Raw genomic sequence first — 22,770 nt, forward strand, 5'->3', positions numbered from 1 at the left:
GTGTGTATATATATATGTGTGTACACACACACACACACACACACACACACACACGCACACACTTGAAATGTTCAGAGCCCCTAAAATCTACATTTAGGGGTGTCAAACTCAAACCACTAAAAGGGCCATATTAAAAAATCTTAACAAATCCGTGGGCCAGCTGTGTTTTAATTTCATTTTTACCTGACATTTTGTCATGACCCAAACTGACCATTGTTTATTCAAAATATGCAAAAAACTGCAACAGCAAAATAGGCATTGAATACTTGAACTATCTAAAATAATTTTAAATAAAACCAAATTGTTGTAAATAAAAACAATAGGCAACATTAGCAACAGATAACTGTTAAACCTCTGTAAATGTTTTTTAAAACCTTTATTACATAAAATGGATATGAATACACTTCCAGATGCCTGAGATATAGTTCTACAATAGAATTAAGGTTTTAGCATTAGCTTTTTAAAAATCCACTCATGTAAAAGAGAATCTCTCTCAAATGCACCTACCTTCATTTTTTACCATTACCAACATTACATATAAAACACATTTTTGGACAGTAGATAACTACATCTCAATAATGCAATTTTGTATTAAAAATATGGTTCTTTAAGAGTTCTTTAATAAAGATAATGGTACTATATAGAACCAAGAAAACTCAAAAACAACTGGAAAACAATTGCATGCTTGAAGAGCTGTTTGCATCGTTAAATGGTTCTTAAGCGTGATGTAGAACGTTATATATGGTTCTATATAGCACCAAAAATGGTTCTTCTATTGTTAGAGGCTTGTCATTGCAGAACCCTACAACACTTTGTTCATCAATCTGAACCATTTCACGATGCAAAACTTTTTAAGCATGCAAATAGTTCTTTGAGTGTAAATGGTTCTATACAGAACTATTGTCTTTATTAAAGAACCCTTGAAGAAACATCTTTTTTTAGGAATGTAGATTTACAGTAAATTTGTGCTAAATTGTTAGCAGAGCTCACCTATGCTGATCTGGGATACTTAGCACAGAAGATCATTACACAATAACAGTCTGTTATTTCATAGACGGGCTTGCTGCATTCATCAGTCTGTGTCTGCACTCTTCACAGCTTTGGTGGCGTCAGTAACCTTGTGTGCACCTCTCAGTACAAACTGCAGCTGAACTACAGATGATTAAAATGAACTTGGCAAGTCACGCTTTCATGACATGAACCACCCCTGTGTTATTCAGCCTCACACTAAGTGACAAGTTTGTGTATTTAACATTGTCTATTCACACAGCTACGTATGTTTTCTACACGTCTCATATTACAAAAGGAACCCACATGGTTAAGCTGCATGCTGTTCATTAGAATAAAGGGCAATTACGTAAGGGTGGCTAGTTAAAGGTTGTATAAGAGCTATAGTTCCTTGTTTCAAACTGCTGAATGTGGTTCTTCTGGAAATGAGACTGTAAACCACTATATCACATAACCTTGTTACATATTGTACAACAAGGTCTCTAGCTCTTTCCAGAAGGTCATTATGTTTTCATGCGCAAATTATACAGACTTGTGCAGGTTACACTCAAGCCAGAGAAACAAGAACATATCAGCTTTATTCATATCACACCAAACAGATCTTATGACAAGTCTTAGTAAATTTTGTACAGCACTGGGGAGTTGATTTCATCATTTGAAATCAAACATTTTGCCATTACTGAGTGGCTGAAGTGTTCAAAATAGCTTTTGTGTCAATCCACATTTGTGCTGTAATAAAGTTAAACAAAAACAAAACAAAAGCTAACAACTAAGGAACAATATACTACGCATCTTAAGTCATTTCATCAATGATACTACACATTGCAGCATCTTTATCCCATACTTTCTCCTTCTTAGTGGAGGGCACACTTTTGTCTGTTTGTCCTGCCATGCAGCTAACCCCAACCTCCTCTAAGTCCATAGGCTCAGTTTTCAGTCTGGACTCGCCTCCTGAGCCTGAGCCTGAGCCTACAGCCAGGCCACTTGCTCCAGCCCCACTAGAGGTGTCCGGCTGGGGCAAATCATCAGGCAGCGAAGCAAGGCAGTTATGGATCATCTCCACCACTCGCTCTAGGTGCTTCTGAAAGCGCTCAGCCGTCTCCAGCCTCTGCCGCTTCTGCACCTCCATCATCACACGCAGCGTCTCTCTGGCCTGATGCGGGCGGTATTCGTTGATGAGGTGGTGCATGTGAACAAAGAGCAGTTTCAGGTCCTCCAGTTTCTCTTCCCGTTTAATGCTTCCAGGGCTTTTAATCAGAATATCCAAGAGGTCCAGGAAGTTGACCAAGATGGACATGTTAAGCTTCTTCAGTTCCCGCTTGTGGTCAAACTGCATGGGATGCAGGCGCTCAATGCCCTGGCTCTCAAGCGGACGAATTATGAGGTCATCACACTGAAACTGATTGCCAAACATCAAGTAAGTGTCCCGAATTGGAGGTGGCGGTTTTGGAGCCAGTCCTTTCCGTACATTTTCGTCAGTGTATTCCTTGATGTACTGCGTCGGCGGCATCGGCAGGGCACTGACCTGCTGCGGCTCCCCCATTTTCAGTGTCTGGTAAATGACAAAGGAAATCAAACTTATTAGATGTTGTGTCAACATTATTAGTCAAAGAAATTAGGCCTGCATTAGTATAGGTTATGATGCTTTTTATAGCTGACAAAACTATCAGTGATCAGAGTGAAACTTCAGGGCTGATACAGGTGAGCCAACACCGGAGAAAAAACTTACTTATGCTGAAATAAAACTTGGCATTACTGGTCCCTCTTCCTGACGTCATGTCTTTGAGTTGAGGGTGAGTGTTTTTCAACTGTTTTGATGTCTGCCACAATCTCTACTTTTTAAAAGGGAATTCCACAAATTTTTCTACATTTTGGAATAACCGAGTTGTAAAAGAGTCAGTCAGAGTGGTTTAATGTGAAGTGGTTCATTGTAGAAAAACCTACAGACTCTGATTTCTTCAAAGTGGTGGTGATAGGAACCATGGGTCATGATATCTGCAACACAAATTTAGCCATTTTACTTCCTATCCAAAACCACCAGGGAACTACACGGGCCTTCTGGTTTTTATATGTAATGTTAATGACGGTTAAATAGTGGAAAATCTGGAGGGGAAAAAAGGTTTCCTTTGGGGACTATTTTGCTTTACAACACCTTGCATGTACCCCTCTGCCATGAATGGATTAAAATAAATGTATTAAAATTCATTGTAAGCCAAAACTTTATTATAAAACCATGTCAGACATCATGCAGCATATATGTGATCATTTCATGTAATAACTTGTAGTGATGCAGCTTTCAGAAACAAACTCTTCAGATGCTTGGTTCCTATAATCACCACTGGTAACAGTTCTGACTCGGTAAGTTTCTCTAGAACGGAGCATTTCGCACCAAACCACTCTGGATGGTTTTGTTTACACCTCAACAACTTAATTATGTAGCTAGCTACATTTTTTTAAATCGATGGAGTTCCCCTTTAAGTAAACGGCGTCTACTGTACTTAGCGAGCCGGACAGATAGCTAACCTAGATAAACAGGCATCTAACCTAGCTAAGCAAAGCAGCAGACACGGTCATCTTCTTGTCATTATTCGAAGTAGGACTACATTAAGACTACGCGACTTTCCTTCGGTAACGTTTGCTGTATAATGTTAGCTACAGAACATGAAACAGGCTAGCTAACGTTAGCACGTCGCTAATGCTAACTACGATAGCTTCTAAACAAACCACAAAACCTTATTCATAAACGACAGCCAGTCAGAAAGACCATATCAGTAATTAAAGCAGAAATGCATACGTACCCAGCTACTGTTTAATGGAGGAGATATTTATTATCCACTAAAGTAACTTAAACAGATTCTCAAAAAAAGGAAAACGGGCACACTCTTTTTCGCATTACGCCCGTGTGTCTGGTCAGTAAGGAGCCTTCTGATTGGACAAAACAAGCCTAGAAAGGAAAATATCATTGGTTCCACGTCGTTCAAAGGCGGGCTCAAAACAATAGATTTGGTAGCCGTCACATTAATCTGCCCCGTTACTGTCCCGTAGTACAGTTCTTGTCAGATCGTTGAACACGTTTGTCCGTTCAGAACTCATATTCTAAAAACAGTTCAAGGGAACATTTTTTTAAATGTTTACATAATTAAGTGGTTAAAATGTAAACAAAGTCGTTTAGAGTGCCACTATTTTACCATTATAAACAGTACATACAGAAACTCAGAAGACATGTTCACTGGTGGTTTTGGATAGTAAATAAAGTGTATATATTTGTGTTGTAGACATCAGGACCCCTGTTCCTATCACCACCACTGTAAAGAAATCTGAGTCTGTAACTTTCTCTACAACGAGCCATTTTACATCAAGCTGCTCTGACTTTGTTTACATCACAATAATAGAATTAATGGATAAGTAATAGAATCACTCCATTTTTCTTTTTTTCTATACATCTGAAACACAATTGTGAGTGTTGGAGGACAACACTTTCCAAAATTATGCCAAACTGTAAGACTGAGTATATCAGTAGAAGCATAGACTGTGTCAGAGGGTCTCAGACAGAAGGCTTTGCTATTCAGATTGTACTGAACTAAAATTTACAGTGAAATTTAGCCAAAACAATTTTAAATCATGCTGTCATTCACAGCATGTCCATGCATTTCCTTTTGTTATCCACTGAAGTTTTGTGTTTTTCTATGATATCTGTGTTAATTTTCCTGTGTCTGTGAAAAATGAGTGAAAGCAATGAGAACATATTCATACATTTACAAAAGGACACTTCTGCTTTGCTAAGAAAGTCACAATGGAGAATAAGTTGAACCCAGTTTTGTTAAATGTATTTTAGCAATTAAGAAAACTGTATTTTGATTACATCAAAATTATTTTATTATCTGTTCAATACTTTCCCATTACAATTTAGATGTATTTGGATCTGCGAATGTTTGTGAAACTTTTATCATCTGGAAAATGTATACATAAATGTGACCTAAAATACAATCAGATCTTCATTTAACTCACAAAAAATAGATAAAGAGAACCCAATAAAACAAATAACACAAAAGAGAATATTATTTTTCATTGATTTATTGAACTAAGTAACATTAAATATCCTTGTTGGCAAAAGTATGTGAACCTCTGCTTTCAGGAACTGGTGTGAACCCCTTGAGCAGCAATGACTTCAACCAAATGGTTCCTATAACCGTGATCAGCTTTACACATTGACCTGAAGAAATCTTGGCCCGTTCCTTCTTACAGAACTGATTCAGCTGTGTTATGTTGGTACTTTCTTACTTGAACGCCACACCTTCAATTTTGCCTTAACATTTCTATAGGTTTAAATTCAAATTTCAGCATTTCTTCTGCTTCAACCATTCTTTGTAGACTAACTGGTGTTTTAAGAGTTGTTGTCTTTCTGCAGGACCCACTTTCTGTTGAAGTTCTGTTCATGCATGGATGCCTGGACATTCTCCTCTAGAATTTCTTAATACAATCCAGAATACATACCTCCATCAAATGATGGCAAACTGTCCTTTTCCAATAGCAGCAAAACAGCCCCAAACCGTAATACTGCCACCACCATGTTTCACAGCTGGGATGTGGTTCCTCTGCTGGAATGCAATGTTCTTACTATTCTTATTCAGTATTGACCTGATTGTGGATTTGTGAACATTGACATTAGTCAGTGTAAGACAGGCCTGCAGACCTTTAGGTGTCAACCTGGGCTTCTTTGTGATCTCCCAGAATATTCTACGCCTTAGTCTTGGGGTCATTTTTGTTAGATGACAACTCCAGAGAAGGGTAACCATGGTATTGAATTTCCTTCATTTGTACACTATCTGTCTCACAGTGGATCAGTCAAGTCCAAATCCATCAGAAATAGTTTTGGAACCTTTTCCAGCCTAAAGAGCATTGGCAACTAATTCTCTGAGGTCAGCAAAAATCTAATTTGACTGAGACATAACATGCACTGACAAATGTGTGGGGTAAAGACCAGATGATGAAGATTGATTTCTTTTTCAATAGGCTAGGTTCAGCCACTCTCACACCTGGTTGCCAATTAATTAAAACTCCTGAGCCAAATTATAAACTATTCCAAACTGAAATTTCTAGAGGTCACTTTGTTTAATAAATGGATGAAGAACGATATAGTTGTTTGTGTTATTTGTTTTATTATGTACTTTTTGGCTATTGTTATGACAAATTAAAATCTGTTCACATTTTAGGTCACATTTGTCTGAAAATTCACAAAATGATAATAGGTTCACAAAACTTCAAGCAGCATTGTATATTTTGGTAGTGTCAGGAAGGCAGTTAAAAGTGGCATTATTTCTTCATTTCTGCCGAATTATCTAATTTCCTCTTGCTTTGGAAGTCTATTTTGTGTCTTTTGTCACATTAGTAATGCAGTGTAATGTGTGTGTAAGAGAGAGAGAGAGAGAGAGAGAGAGAGACTGTAAATGTATGTGCGCTGATATACCCTACTTAAGGAAGTGGTTTACCCAGCACGTTGTCTCCGGAAACCTGTACCTCATGATGCACCAGCGTTAGTCTACAGACATATGATACCTGTTACTAACACACACTTCACAGGGAGCAGCAGTATGCCTCAGGAGTGTTTCTTAGACACATTGATTTTAACATGTACCCACGAGTTATTCTGAAAGGAACCTTATTTAAGAAATCCCAGCAGAAGAGAAGAACTTCACCATGCAATTACAAAGAAAGATTTTTTGTGCTGAACACTCAGGATTTGTCATATTCCGAACGTCGTCCTGGGGTGAGTATATGCAGATACAATACGATAGCATGTATCTTCTTTAATGGAAGAAAAGACAAAAGACAATCTCTCCTTTAATAGTAGAAAATATTTTATAGAATTTATCTCTTTTAATGATGGAAAATATAGATGGTAGAACGCAGCAGATGTTTCTTCTTCGGTGGTCGAAAACAAAAGATACGATAGTTTTATATGATAATTTTAAACTGCAGAAAATAACAGATAAGTCTTCTTCAGTGGTAGAAAACAATAGAAAGTATAACATATCTCAGTTAATTGTCAAAAAACTTATACTTTTCTAATTTTATGAACAGAAAAAGACATTTACATACAACATAACTGTGTTTATAAAGCAAAGAAGTTGTGACTGTGAGTTGATATGTATTTGATGTACTTGATGTTGTATATATTTTATTTATCTTTGCTATTTTCTCTCTAAAAGTTGACAACTGTAACAGTACATCTAGAAAGTGAATAATTATGATCCAGAGAACATTCAGCTGATGCAATATCTTTAATGTCACCTCAGAAAAAGCCCGTTTTGAAAGGCTGCATTGAGCTTTCCCGGATCAAATGTGTAGAGATTGTGCGCAGTGATGTTCCAATACCCTGTGAATTCAAGTATCCTTTCCAGGTGAGAGTGCTGTAAACCTCAGCTTGACATTTGACATCTGAAAATTCAGTTTTACAGTCATTTGTGATAATTCCGGAGCACCATTCATTAAAATATCTTGGCTGTTTGAAAAAAATAAACCACTCCTCTTTGTTGTGTTTACAGGTTGTCTATGATAACTACTATCTTTACATGTTTGCACAAGACAATGACAACCGGCTGAAGTGGGTCAGAGCTCTTAAAGAGGGTGAGCAGCTGTTTCAGACTGCGGTGAAAAGGACATGCAGAGGCATGCATAGTCACTGTGGTCAAAATATTAATGTTTCATTTCATGCTCAATGTCTGACCTTGTCCACTGTTATGTTTTTGTTTATCTTGTGAAGAGACAAAACACAACAAGCTCTTGTTGACCTACCATCCTGATTTCTGGGGAGATGGACGATGGAGGTGTTGCCACCAGACAGAAAAGTTGGCGCTGGGCTGCAGTGAATACTTCCCCAGTGGAACCGGTACCTTGTTGTGTTTTTGCTGATTGTTTTTCATTGAATTATAAAAAAAACCTGCTCAGATCATCTCAGTCTGTGGATATACAGATGAATACATGTTTATGATGGTCGTTATCATTCATTTTTGACATTAACTTATCTTTGCAAATAGCGGATGTTCTCTGAGATCATTCGGGTTTTTTTTCTCCCCACAGCATCTAAAAAACCACTCCCTCCAACACCAGATCCACAGGTCGGTTAAAACATTAAAAATGTTGGTTCTAATTGTCATTATATTAAAAAAACTTTAGTGTAACAAGACAATTTTATTTTTGTTTGTCTATAGCCATGCTGCAATAAAAGCTCTTTAATGCAGTGAAGTGTGCCATAGAAATTCACTTGTCCTCACGTTTTTAAACCCCACTCCATAGAGCAGCGTTTATTTCCCTACAGAAAGCGTTCTCTATGTTTTTACTCTGCAAAAGTTTTAGTATATTCATATGTTTACTATGCTATAAAACTACATTCATAAATGTCTATTATATATGTTTACTAAGAAGCATATGGAGATCCTGCCTCATATTAAAGCATTTCTGAGAGTTTATGTTTGTTTGCCTGTCGCTACAGCGGCGATTCTCCAGCTCACAGGAGACGATTGTAGTGGCTCTGAAGAATTTCACTCCTCAAGAAGAAACAGACATCCCTCTGCACAAAGATGAGGAGTACATCGTCATTGACAGTTCACAGCCCAACTGGTGGACAGTCCGGGATAAAGATGGGTAAATATCCAGCTTTTGTTTCTCTGTTCATTTTTTCTAAAGCTGTGGGGATCTCATCAGCCAAAGAAAGACCCTTGATAAAGCTGCATATTACATATATGGTCCCTAACTAAGGCTTATACATCAACAGAGTAGAAACTTTTACACCTTATCCAAGCTGCCTAAATCCAAATCACATACTCAGACTCGTCAACAGGGTTCAGTTATTGTGAATTTAAATGTACATGTAAAAACTGTATTTCATTGACAGTTGAGATGGGAAAATTAAGACACTTATGGCGTTTTTCTAGAATGAATGTCAAAAAAATGTAATTCTGAAATATATATTACTATGCAATGCAGTAAACACACTGTGCCAATACAAACAAACGAAATTACAGTAAAAAGTATGAAAAAATTGTTGCTTTCAATAAAGTCATTAATATCTTGATCAGAAGAGCAGCACACCTAATTTAATTTAATGAAGGATTGATTGGATATGCTACATATCGGATGGAAGCTATAAGTACTGGACTTCCTCAAGGAGAGCTTTGGAAACGCTGAAGTTTAATGATACACATAAAATCACAATGCACTGCATATTTGTTTGTTTGTATTGATTCTAATGTTGGTGTATTTCTCAGGTAAGTAGCTTTACATCTCATTTTCTCAGGTGCCTGAGACTTTTGCACAGACCTGTACATGTTTTATATGTGCTGTTTTGATATATTAGAAGACTTGAACACAGTAATATAAGTTTAATAGAAGTCTATTGACCAGCATTACAATAGTCATATGGTAACTGGAATAAGATTAATATAAGAAAAGATATCACTCTGATCCACGTTAAGGTGTGACTTGGTAGTACAGCTGTATATCTGTCCCCACTGTTATCAAATCACCTCCGATATCTGGGGGGGTTCACTCCAAAACACGTAGATTTCAAACAGATGTCCCTCAAGATGTTTTAGATTGAGTAGATCTTTTACAGGCTTATATTATTAAAACATTTTTTCCTGCATTGCTGTTTTTTACCGAATTTTGACAAATAGAGCCATGACAGAAGATAGAATGTGAGGTCAGTTATTTTAAATGTCTCCTGATTAGGCTATTAACTATTGGATTCTGAAGAAGTTTCAACCAATTTGAAGGTATCAAAGTCAGTCATATAAGATTCTTATTATTATCATTATTCTCTTTATTAGTCTGTATTCTGTTATCTGATTAGTTACAGCTTGGTATGGCCTGAAGAGCTTTGGCTCTCTGTTCTTTGGCACTTTATAGAGTGTGAAAGACGGCGTTCAATGACAACAGCACTGTAAAGCTTTTACTGCGCGCTCCACTGTACAATCGACTGTTTTGCAGTAGAAACACATTGAGGTGTCTCAGGCTATGAGAATGATTTCATACTGAGATCCGACACCTCCCAGACAGCCGCGAGGCAGTAAGGGCTGATTTGCAAAAAAAAAAATGTAAAATATATATGATGTATATCAACGGTGTGATATGGATTTTTCCATAACAGTGCGTTTGTTATATGTTTATTTATTTTTAATAGGGCTAGATAAGATAAGCAGATCTGACAGAAGAGAAGTTCAGCCGAGGCCAAAAACACCAAAAGAAATCTATGTGTTGTGTCTGATCTTAAATCACAATTTAAGATTCACACTGATAACATATCCCTTTAATATTTTGTTTTAAAAACACATTTCATTTGCAAAAGACAATCTTCATCTTTCAAAAACTGAATATACGCAAAGATGACATCTGCAGTATGTGGATGTGGTCTTGCATTTTGTATAATTCCTTCGAAGACGAGAGAAGAAAAGCTCTGTCTGTAGGTTAGAAGAAGATATTTGGTCAGGAACTGTTCAGTAAAAGTGCTTAGGTTTGACAACAATTACACCATTCTGTCTCTGCTGAGTAGTGACCAGCATCTGCTGAACGTTTGCTGTGTCACTGATGTGATATGTAATTTTCCACTGCAGAGCCTTTGTTATATGTTTGGTTATTTTAATAGGGCTTTCAATATAATCAGATTTCACAGAATAGTGGGTCAGCCAAGGCCAGAAACACCAAAAGAAATCTAAATTTTCTGTTTGACGGCACACACAATTTAAGATTGGCATCAAATTCCTCGAGAGGACTAAGCGTTTTGGCTGCTCTGATCTGTTTGACATGAAATGATTAACCTCAGATTAAGCCAGTGCCTTACATTACATCATCATCAAATCAACATCAGTAGGAAAAAATCACTGATTGTGAAGGAGGCAAAAGGACATTAGAAGTGAAATATAAGTGGAGTAGAGTTTATGGAGTTAATCATTTGGTCATTTATGTGGTTAAGATTAACATATATTAACAAATATGTCGCTATATCAAAAATAGCAACTTGATAGGAGAAAGAAAAAACGTGTACAACATTGAATGAAAGTTAATGGAACAACATATTTTCCAAGTAAATTTGGAGCATTTCTATTGGTCCATTCCCCATGAAGTTTTAACACAATACAAAGGGCGTGTGGCAACTTTAATTCTGTAAAAAAAAATCTAAAAATAACATACTTTGTCATTTGTTTTAAGGTTTTGTGCAATGATTATATGATGTTTTCATCTTCACAAGTTTTCTTTTTTATGATATATGTAAATTTGGGCTTTACACATACAAGAAATAGCAATGCTATATGATTAATACAAATCATGTCAACTGTTAAATGTATATATATATATATATATATATATACATATATATATATATATCTGTCTATCTATTTGTCTCTATCTTTTTTTCAGAAATGTTGGAACTGTTCCTCGCATGTACATTACAGAGAAATTTTCAAACAACATTGAGAAATATGAGTAAGTTATTTGACACTTGTATTTATGTTGTATCAATTAAATAATCTTTCTAGCACAAGATATTTTCCTCATGACTCACGATCACAGATGGACTAGATCATAAACCTGCTTCCTTTTTTGTCTTTATTCCTATAGATGGTATAACAAAGACATAACCCGGGCCGAGGCTGAGGAGTTGCTGATGAAGGAGGTAAAAACGCTACATACAAATTGCACGTCGGCATCTTACTGTTGTGTAGTTTCTGATTGCCATTACAAACTTGTTGAAATGAAAGTGTGTGATGCCTTGCTGAGTAAAACATGGTGCATCCAAAATACGTTTTCACAGTTTGGGGCTTTGCAGTGTGCTGTGGGCTAATTGGTGAGAAGGAGTGTGAAGGGAGCTTTTCTGGTTCTCTGCAAAGCTGCAGTTAGTTGCAGCTGCAGTGCGTGCACATAGATTTCAAACAGAGATCCAAACCCTTTAAACCAGTGTGGCTGCGATATTTCCTGTCACGACTATATTGCATGCTAGGGTTTTTTCAAATGTACATGTAAAGTTACAGTTTAACTGCCTCAATTTGGCCCTTTATTACCCTCTTAGCAGGGGTGGGTAAGTGACAAGTTACATTGTTTTACATTTAGTTCAAACAAGTTGCATGTAGTTGAGAAAAACTAAATTGATTTGTACTTTTTGGAGCGTTTTCAAATTATCTCAATTTCTATCCAAATATGTTAATGAAGAAAGTAATCTACGTTTTACATAGCTACTATTTGGTCAGTAACACTTATTCATTCTCCTTTGAGATTTATTTAATGTTAAGTTTGTTACAACATCTGCACAGCTTTCACATTGGAGCTTACCGTTTTATCATAGACCAAGAGTGCATCCAAAAGAGAACAGCAGTTCTATGAGGATTAGAAGCTTCACTCTATTCAGTTCTATTTGTTTCTCAGTACTAAAGCAGGTTTAGTCATTTTTTTGTATTTCTACTCAAGTTCTTCTTTGGAAAGGTACAGAATGAGTTTGGACTTCTCCACCCTCCTTTCATGAGCAATGAGCAAATCTTAACAATTTAGGGATGATCATGTTGAAATGTGTGTTTTACCTAAATTCTTATACAAAGAAGATGTCATCAAAAACGTAAACATATGTGTTCTTATACCTTATGTTGTTAGAACAAAGAAGGAGCCTTCATGGTGCGCGACTCTCGGCAAGCAGGAGTCTACACAGTGTCTGTGTTTACCAAAGCACCGGGGTAAACTTCTAAACTCCACATTATTGTGAAGCTGATTTATATATATATATATACACACACACACACTATTTCACTATTTGAAATTCTGAATTTTCATTTGTTTCATTTGCAGTCAAAACAGCCATTAAGTACAAGCAATTAATTTTTCAGCATCAGTAAAGAAGTAGGAACTTACCCAGAGGCCTCAACAAGTAAATATCATATAATTCTTTTCAGTACATTGTGTACCCCCTTTGCCTTTATTACATCTTCCACTCTTTTCAGGAAACTTGCTTTCAGTTTTTTTAAAATATATCTGCAGGGATGTTTTTCCACAACTTCAAAGTTCAGTCTTAGAAGTTGGTTGCATTTTCTTCTTCTCAAAACTAAATAACCCCAAACATATTCAATGCTTTGATAATAACTTTGATAATGCATTTCTTCCTAATCCGTAATGCATGAAAATTTGTGCATTCTCGATACTTTCAGTCAAAAAAAATCACCAACTCCAGATGTTGTTCTACATCACTAAACTTGCACTGATACTCCAGCATGCTTGACTGATGGTAGCGGACGAGGTTCAAAGTGTCTTTGGCCGCTATTTGGCCATATTGCTTTGGCCGCATGCAAACTGCCTTCTGTTACTTCCAAATTCACATTTAAATCTCACATTTTGGCTCATCAGTCCATAAAACCTTACTCCACATCATGGATGTTCAGCTCTGGTGTTCTAGTGCAAATTTTCTTTCCTTTTTATCTGTTCCCTTTTCTCAGTATTGTCTTCTTGACAACTGCACATCCTTTAGACTTTAGCCTGTGGATTTTGTTCAGATTTGAAGCAGAAGTGGAGCTTGATTTCCTCAAAAAAAGCTTAACCTCTGTTTCTCAGAAATATCTCCTTTAGCCATTTTAGATGCACACAAGTTAGAAATCTGAAAGGCAGCTGAGGTGTGTTTGGGTAGTTGCATGTGAGGATGTCGGGTCAAGTCAAAGTTTATTTATATATTTATATATATATTTATTTATATAGGCGTTGTCACAAAGCAGCTTTACAGAAAAATCCGCCCCATAGCATGGCAATGGCAACAGTGGCAAGGGAAAAACTCCCTAGGAGCAAAAGGAAGAAACCTTGAGAGGAACCAAGACTCAAAAGGGGAACCCACCCTGCTCTGGTCGACACTGGATAGCAAAACAATAACACAAGAGCAGTGTGTCTTTTTAAAGGGGCATATGATGTCACATCATGAGAACAGCTTTTGTTAGGAGGACACAGCTGTAATTCATTGGTTTTAAGATTGGAAGGATGGAAGAGTTCAAGTGTCAGTAGGTGTGCAAAAGTCAAGAGTGGACAAATTAAATACTGATAGATTTGATATTATACTTAGTGCTTCTGTTAAATATATGTTCCCTGCTTTTTTTTCTGACACTGAAAAAAGGATGACTTGTACTTAATGGCTGTGTGATTGTAAATGAAACAAACGAAAAGCTTCTACACAATAGCTTTCTCGGTTTCTCTGCACTGTGCTTTCATACTCTGTTATAATGACTTTAATGTAATTATTTTGCTGCATGTCGATCTTCTGTAGGTCGAATGGGGAAAAGTATCCGCGGGTCAAGCATTATAAGATCAGAGAGTCGGAAGGCGAAGACAGACAATATTATCTGGCAGAAAAATACTTGTTCAGCACCATCCCCGAGCTCATCCATTACCACCAGCACAATGCGGCAGGTAAGCCCTAATACTGAAAATACTATAAATGCTTATTGGGTAGAGAAGCATACATAGATAGATATGTTTTAAAGATCTATAATCAACCTACTCACTACTTGATTTGAGTGAAAAGCCATATAATTAGGTAGTGTGGTTATATATTAAAAGGAAGTTTCTCTGATTTTTTTAAATGTCTGCATAATTCAATCATTGAGATGTAAGCAGTGTCATTCAGAGTGGTCTAATATGAAATGGTGCATATTAGAGAAATTTACTGGCTCAGATTTATTTACAGTGGTGGTGATATGACCCAGGAGTGGCAGTGTCTACAATGCCAATATACCCATTTTATTTACTACCTAAAACAACTAGTAAACCTACACTTGTCTTCATAGTTTTATAGGATGATGGTGGTTAAACAGTGGTAAAAAACAACTTACTTTGGGTTGCCTTACAACTCCCTTAATGCACCCCTCCACCTCTCCAAGTCGTTGTGCTTTATTAAAGACTGTAGATGGCCAGAACAGAGTTTTGTCTAACAATTCACTCTAAGCGTCGCTACGTCCTCCTTCCTAGGCCATCAGCGTTAGACTGAGGTCTTTCTGAACGCTGCCAGGCAGTTATTTCCAGCCATACAAAACCAGGGGCTGTATTACAGAAACTGCCTCTCTTTTCATCTTAACTTAAGATCTGACAGATCAAGATAAGATTTTTCACAAATTCCTATTACAAAAGCAAATCTTATGTTAATTTAGGAATCTTATCTTACAGCATCAAATCTTAAGTTAGGAAATCTTTACCTACTCGATTGCAGTAAACTGTTATGTCTGTTACCTAGCAACCAACCAACATATGAGTAAAACAGAAGTTAATACTCTGGGGTTGTCTTAAAGTTAGGACAGAAATTTTGTTAAGTTAGGGTTTTTCTGTAATACTGTTTTCTTATCTAGAGTTAGGATAAGATTCTGAACTTAAGAACTCTTGTTCTGTAATAGCTTCTGTCCTAAATTTATTCCTAACTGGACAAATTACTCCATAGGACTTTCTTACCTCATAAAAATTTATTTCTACAGACATTACACAGAGGAATTCCCCTTTAACTCAGGGTATACAGAAAGCTAAAATGGTCTCCTACGCCTATGAAATACTTCTCCCATTCTAAGGCATCTTACCATTAATGAGTGATAGAATCAATTTTATCTGGATAATTTTCTATTGTAGATTGAAGCCAGTACAGATCATCAAACAGTGATGTTGGGGTTCTGGATCTGCTGCAAATGAATCATAACATCATGTATAAACCAGAAATAGCTCACACATGAGTGTCTGGTGTTGTGTTTTTGTCACCATGGCAGGTTTGATAACCAGGCTGAGGCACTGTGTCTCCCGAGACAGAGAGAATTCTCCCAGGATTGTGGAGATCACATCAGGTCAGGAGCCAAACAGCAGTGATATATATGGTTGATGGTTATTCACTGCAGTATTTTTAACTAACTGAAGACTTGATGGTATGTCTGCTTTTGCTGATTTAACAACAACTATAAAACAGACATAGTTATAATTGTTCTGCTCTTCCAGATAATTGACAGCTAGGTGGCACCTAGCTTTTCAAAATGTTTTTAATAAATAAGCTTTTTTTGCCTGTTTATAATAACATCATTAAGATAACATACTGAAAATTCTGTTCAATACTAAAACGGATGGAGCAACTGACAAGTACGTCCTCAGAAACAAAGGCATGGTTTACACCTTTGAGCCAAAAGACTTTCAATATGAGCTGGTAACAACCGTTTGAAAAAGAAACCTGAAAAAGAAACAAAATATATGTTGCAAAATGTATTCAAACATTAGTAAATAGCTGTTATGTTTATCTTAATTTAAAAATTTAAACCAAGAAAATCAAAATTACTCTGAACATTTTAAAGGAAGACAGACAGACAGACAGACAGACAGATAGATAGATAGATAGACAGATAGATAGATAGATAGATAGTAGACAAATTGTTGTTATGAAAAAAACATGAATCTCCAAAATGGTAACTTTACAGGTGAAGACCAATTATTCTTTATTTTGAATTTAAGTTCATGTAAACCGATTTCAGTATTTAAGTATTTCTATTGGTCCGTTTCTCATTAAATTTAACATAGTATTAACACAATATTTTTTTCAACAGCTATGAAATGTGTGCTCAAATGTAGAGAAAATTTGATTGACATTCAAGTATTTTTAGGTAGTCCTTAATGAGCTTTAAAAATGATCATATACACAGACAACACTAGTGTAACTATAGAAGTACTTGGTAAACTACTACAATATAGACTCCTATAACTGACCATGGCCAATAAAGTGCCCTAGTGTAGATAGAGGTGGTATATTTCTGTGATTCTGCTTGCCAGAAAAGTGGGAGGTTGACCCAGAGGATCTAACTCTCGGGGAGGAGCTGGGCAGCGGGTACTTCGGCCTAGTCTGGAAAGGCCTCTGGTGTGACAAGAAAGTGGCTGTAAAGACTGTTCGTGAGGACGCCATGACAGAAGAGGAGTTTAAAGAGGAGGCTCAGGTCATGATGTAAGTGTGGACTTTTGTGCTTATTTAAGAATGCTTTCATCATTTCTAATGCATAGAACACTTAACCACAAAGGACGCATCTGATTTACGTCCTCAAATGAAGCCATTAAAATCACCCTCCAGGCATCATATTATGTGGCCCGATGACTTGCGAGTACAACCAGTTAGCTGACGGTTCACCATGACTTTCTGTGCACCAGGAAACTGTCCCACCCCAAGCTGGTGCAGTTGTATGGCGTGTGCATGCAGCGCTCCCCCTTATACTTGGTTTTCGAGTTCCTGGAAAATGGCTGCCTGACGGACTTCCTGCGCTCCAGAAGAAGTTCTTTCTCGCAGGAGGCTCTGCTGCGGATGTGCCTGGATGTGAGCGAGGCAATGGCTTACCTAGAGAGTTCCAATTTCATTCACCGAGATCTGGTACGGTTTCACTTTCTTACACCAGTGCTCATCAGTTTTGTTTCACGTTCCCTCAACTTCATAAACCAATAGAAAACCTGTTGACTCAAAACACATTTATAATGGGGGCCAACAGGCAGTCCATTGGCTTCTATTATAACTGTGTTCTGAGTCAGTGTTTTTTCTGTTCTTTTCTAAGTAGCTCTATAGCAAAATGTGTTAAATTTATTGTCCATGATAATCAGTCGCATGCTACAGATGCAGCAGACAGAGATTTGGGTAAACAACTGGTTGAAAGAACCATTAATCCAAGGCTTTTTATGGAACCAAAAGTGCTTCTTTTTTAATTTAACATAGCTAGCATGATTAATTTTGTTAGTGTGATAAACAATATACACAGTTCTAATCAATTGGCTTTAGTGTAATGCAGTACACAAAATGTTAAATAAAGTCACTGTATCAGCAGTTTTTGATGGCATTTTTTATATATATAGCACTTCTTGTACATTGTGTTAGTGTGTCAAACTATCACAATATGTATCATTTGTCAGGATATGATATTTTGCCATGTCTCCCACCCCTATTTGAACCCTTTTGGAGGCTTTATTTTTAAAAATCAATTGTTCCAAATCTTTGCTGCCTTCCAGGCTGCAAGAAACTGCCTGGTTTCAGAAACATTTGTGGTGAAAGTCTCAGATTTTGGGATGACCAGGTAAGAAAGCACGCTTTATTCAGCACAAAACTCCCGCTTGCTACGTACACACTGCTTTCTCAGACACCCTAAATATGCAGTTCTGCTTAACCCCCACAGGTTTGTTCTTGATGACCAGTACACCAGCTCTGAAGGCACCAAATTCTCTGTGAAGTGGTCATCTCCAGAGGTCGTGAGATACAAGAGGTTCAGCAGCAAGTCAGACGTTTGGTCATTCGGTGAGAACACGATGATGACACCATTCCATATTGTACAGTGCATAAAAAACAAAAAAAAAAGAATAAGAAAAACATCAAAATATATATCAGGAGTAATATTTAATTTCATTTTGCTAGCCCTTGAATATCTTTCACACATACAATACTCACAAAGAGTCTTGAGACACTCCCTGAATACAACGTATGTCTGATTTATACAGCTATCATTTATTCATTTGTGTCTATCAAAAGTCATAACACGCAGCAATTATAACCTGAATTAATAACTGAAGCTCGAAATGATCCTGGCAAGTAAATGGAAGCAGTGTCTCTTTCCTTTATGTACATCAGTATTTAGAATTTTATTTAGGTCTGCATTTTGCTGCACATTCCTTCTTTTGTATTTGGATGACAGCCTAAAGACTTCTAGGCTTAGAGTGCATGAGTTTGTAAAACTGATGTTCAACCAGGTTTACTGGATGTTCTCTTTTGGATGGTCAGAGCAGGGTGGGTTTTGAACACTCAGGGTTTTGAACTAGTCTCATTCTTCTACCTTCATACATTTTTTGCTTTAGATTTTAGAATTTTCACTGTATCTGTAATCTTTCTCGCAGACATTTAATCATTACCAGGAGACAATTCATTCAACTTAATAATTCAAGATTTCTAAAGCAAGATCTTTCAGAGTGTTCATGAAATGTTCAGTCAGGTGTGTTGTTGGTAGCTTTCCAGAAGCTGCATTTGAAGATCTCTGGTTTAAACATGACGTGTATGTATTTGGATAAGACTCCCAATCTTTTTTTTTTAAGTAAAATGGGAGTATTAGGTGAAAGTGTTCTACCTGGCTATTGTTCAACTGGACCCAAATTACTGACTGATAAGTTACAATATAGCTGAAACTATGTACCTTTGAATACAGTAAAGCACAACTTACTAACAAAATACATTAACAAATGAAATCATTCTAAAAACTTAATATTATGGTGCATATTGTGAAAATGTCTTGAAGTATGTGTAAAGTGTAAAGTATGTAAAGTGATGATAGAGGTATTCCTTTTGAGCATTGTTCTAATCGTTTTGTTTTTAGGGGAGTAAATAGGATATTATTTAATGAATCATAAAAAGTCCAATTTCACCATGAATTGATTTGATTACTCGATTCAGATGTTTAAAAATAGAATGAAAACACAAATGTGACTGGATATCATTGCTGTCCTAAGAAAAACAAGTATCTCCAAAATGACAACTTTACAGGAGTGGGCAAAAACATTCTTTACTTTTAATGTAAATTTCTACTAGTCCAATCATCATGAAATCCAAGCAATGCAAAGGTCTTCTTTTACTTTAAATGAATACTCACATTTTCTTCTATTACTTTTAAGATTTATCATCTGTGTGTAAAGCACTTTGAGCTGCCACTGGTATGAAAAGTGCTCTATAAATAAAGATACTGCAATGAGATATTATTAAAATGGTCTGAATTTTATTTTGGCTGAGAATAAGTGCATTGAATGTTATCATAATCGACTGTAATCAGTTATAACATTACAAAGTCAATGCAGTTAAACTGCCAACTTAAGATAAATTTATTATATCATATCAGTGCAGTTTCACACCCATACTCATTAGTAGTGCTGTGTAAGAAAAACAAAAATACACAGCAGAAACCTTTCTGTGGCACTTACACTCTCTTTCCTGGCTCAGGTGTGCTGATGTGGGAGGTGTACAGTGAGGGCCGAATGCCGTACGAGTGTCGCAGTAATATGGAGGTGGTGGATTCTCTGAACGCTGGACAAAGATTGCTACAGCCTCGCCTCTGTCCAGAAACTGTCTACCAGCTGATGCAGTGGTGTTGGAAAGAGGTGAGTGAGGGAAGTTCAATGGCATCATTGTGCTGCACCACCACAGATGATTCCATAATCTTTACAAACAGCTAAAAGGTGTGAATTATTCAGATCTTACAGAATAACATAATGTTGCCGTCGGACATGATCTCTAAAAATGATCTCATTATCTCATTTTATCTCTAAAAGGGTAATTTTACAGGAGACTTTGATGTAAATGAATTCAATTCAGAGCAATTCTGGACCATTTCATTCCTCATGAAATCTGGACACATTTTACAGGGTCTTTGGAATTTTCAAACTATGTAAAAACATAAAAAAATAGAGAAAGAAGGTTTTGTTCCACCAGCAATGTAATCAATATTGCACAAAATGAATATGTATGAGACTAATCTATTGTAAAACCTGTTTGTTTTGTTAACAAATGACAAACAAAACAAGTCTATGCATGCTTTAAATATGATTTTCTCTAATAGAAAACTGAAGACAGACCCTCCTTTGCCCTGCTCCTGCATGAACTGGCCTCTCTGGCAGACTGCTGATCCCTGGATTATCTCAGCATTCACACATTACTGTACAGTTTCTACCAGTTTATTTATTTGTACATTTTATTTATTTACTACGCATTTTATTTCTACAAGGTGCACCCATTATCTGAGAAAAAAACCTGCATGAATGATTCTTTTGTAACTGCAATAAAAACATCTCCTCTTCTCCTTTAGGGGGCATACACAAGCCGTTTAATACCAGAGTTAGAGCTTCAGCACCTGAAATAGTACATTACTCTCATATGCATGTCTCTGAGAAATCCACCATGTACAGTGTAACACTTTGCATCTTATCATCAGATTCTGTTTAACTGGCTTTCTGTGTTTATGTATGAAATGCAGTTTCAATAAAAGTAAAATAAAATAAATTGAACACCACAAACTAGATACCTCTCTGAAATGCATGCATGGGTTTAAGGAACCCAAAAAGCATTTGGACTCTTTAACCCTTGGAAAACAAGTTCTTTAGTTTATTTCATAAAATGTTTCACCCCCTCTAGACTTACTATTGTTCTTAATCTGAAAACATCATAATATGATTAAAACAATGAACAACTATGACTTATTAGCTATAAAACATGTACATAATATAGTTAAGAATGAAAATAAGAAACTAAAGTGTGGGTCCATATACAGGCCCTTAAAGGGGAATTCCACCAATTTTCTAAATTTCTGCATAAACGTACTGAATCAGAATTGTTGACAGTGGTGGTGATAGGAACCTGATGTCTGAAGTGTTTAATTTGTCTCAAAGTTTCCTTACATAAAGTTATTACATGAAATGTTTATGAACACATTGCTGGATGCCTGAGACATTGTTTTACGATAGATTTTGGACTGAAACGTTCTTATTTAATATAATTTTTCAAAATTCATGAAGGAGGTATACATGCAGGGTGTTGTGAGGCAAAACAGTCCCCAAAGAAATCTTATTTTTAGCAGATTTTTCACTATCTAACCATTCTCATCATTACATATAAAAACTCAAAAGACATGTGTAGGTTCTCTGGTAGTTTTGGATAATAAATAGAATGGCTATCTTTGTGTGGTAGATGTTGCAAAATCTGGTTCCTATCACCACCACTGTGAAGAAATCTGAGTTGGCAGGTTCCTCTACAGTGAACCATTTCTCATTAAACCACTCTGAATGCAATGAAAACAATATTTGCTCCAGAGAAAAACACATCAAACTGATGCTAGGCTCTTTGTGTGGAGAAGGCCCGGAGGAGAATCCCAACCAGACAGCACTTATAATACTGTAAGAGGTGGAAACGTCAAAGTCTGAGTCTGCTTTTCTTACAATGGTGTCGGTAAGCTTGTGTTCATGGAAGGGACCATGAACATAGAATTGGGCTGATCAATGTGACAACATATTGTTTTCGTGATAATTTTACACCACTTTATGTCACAATATGCTTTGCTGAGTACCCTGTGGATGTCATCAGTACTTCTAGGACACGGACCAACTGCATGTTTGATTACAAAGAGAGCATTCTTAGGTCTGTTTAACTGGATTGTTGAATACAGATCACTGTATTCATAGACACCACTGGTTATTTTTATCTGTTCCAACTTATCAGAAAAAATAAACATAGTGACAGTTTTTTGAAGTATTGTGATATAATATTTATGCCATATCGCTCCAACTCAGAAGCGTACATATTGGATGCAAACCTGCAGAAGTCAAAGAAACTGAAATACATCAGTCACTTTGACAAGAAGGAATTGACAGTCTTGGAATGGTCTGTTTAAAATAAAAGCCACTTGGTTTGACTTTTAGTTTCCTACCAAAATGAACTTAAGACATTTTTAAGAATGTCAGTAATGCGTAAATACCTTTTGCGGCCATTGTATGATTATATACACATAAATGGTACTGGGGCATTTTAGAGAGCATGATGTCCAGGGAAATGGACATGCTCTCCCTACAGACTGGAGATGAAAAGCAGTGATGGAGAAAAAACTCCTCACATGCCTCCTTTGGTTACTGTGACAACAGCACAGGCCGAACACACACACACACACACACACACACAGCCTGCCAATGCTCACTGTGCATCAAACAGCCCAGAGCACTAAATATGCTAGA

The 22,770-nt window shown here is 36.6% G+C and overlaps 2 protein-coding genes across 2 annotated transcripts; one reads left to right on the plus strand and one right to left on the minus strand.

The window, feature by feature from the left end:
• Positions 1-361: 361 nt before the first annotated feature.
• On the minus strand, positions 362-3,942 carry med7 (mediator complex subunit 7). The gene is made up of 2 exons (XM_036569007.1): positions 3,807-3,942; positions 362-2,560 (listed from the first exon to the last, which is right to left on the minus strand). The coding sequence occupies exon 2, from the start codon at positions 2,549-2,551 to the stop codon at positions 1,802-1,804; it is 750 nt and encodes a 249-aa protein (XP_036424900.1). The 5' UTR covers positions 2,552-2,560; positions 3,807-3,942; the 3' UTR covers positions 362-1,801.
• A 2,478-nt stretch (positions 3,943-6,420) lies between these two features.
• On the plus strand, positions 6,421-21,054 carry itk (IL2 inducible T cell kinase). Its single transcript, XM_036569009.1, has 17 exons — positions 6,421-6,775; positions 7,305-7,409; positions 7,554-7,635; positions 7,772-7,897; positions 8,089-8,126; positions 8,501-8,652; positions 11,425-11,490; positions 11,626-11,680; positions 12,649-12,728; positions 14,294-14,436; positions 15,774-15,848; positions 16,816-16,984; positions 17,185-17,401; positions 18,028-18,092; positions 18,192-18,310; positions 19,994-20,151; positions 20,610-21,054. The coding sequence occupies exons 1-17, from the start codon at positions 6,638-6,640 to the stop codon at positions 20,673-20,675; spliced, it is 1,854 nt and encodes a 617-aa protein (XP_036424902.1). The 5' UTR covers positions 6,421-6,637; the 3' UTR covers positions 20,676-21,054.
• The last annotated feature ends 1,716 nt before the right edge of the window (positions 21,055-22,770 follow it).

Source organism: Colossoma macropomum, unplaced genomic scaffold (genome assembly GCF_904425465.1).
Source record: "Colossoma macropomum unplaced genomic scaffold, Colossoma_macropomum, whole genome shotgun sequence".
Lineage (NCBI taxonomy): Eukaryota > Metazoa > Chordata > Actinopteri > Characiformes > Serrasalmidae > Colossoma > Colossoma macropomum.

What these genes read in the sequence shown, in the direction of transcription:
- itk (XM_036569009.1), top strand. Translation starts at nt 6,638, where the DNA reads ATGTACCCACGAGTTATTCTGAAAGGAACCTTATTTAAGAAATCCCAG. An exon ending in GGTCAGAGCTCTTAAAGAGG is followed by an intron (nt 7,636 to 7,771) that starts GTGAGCAGCTGT and finishes TATCTTGTGAAG; the next exon opens with AGACAAAACACAACAAGCTC. An exon ending in GATTGTGGAGATCACATCAG is followed by an intron (nt 15,849 to 16,815) that starts GTCAGGAGCCAA and finishes TCTGCTTGCCAG; the next exon opens with AAAAGTGGGAGGTTGACCCA.
- med7 (XM_036569007.1), bottom strand. Translation starts at nt 2,551, where the DNA reads ATGGGGGAGCCGCAGCAGGTCAGTGCCCTGCCGATGCCGCCGACGCAG.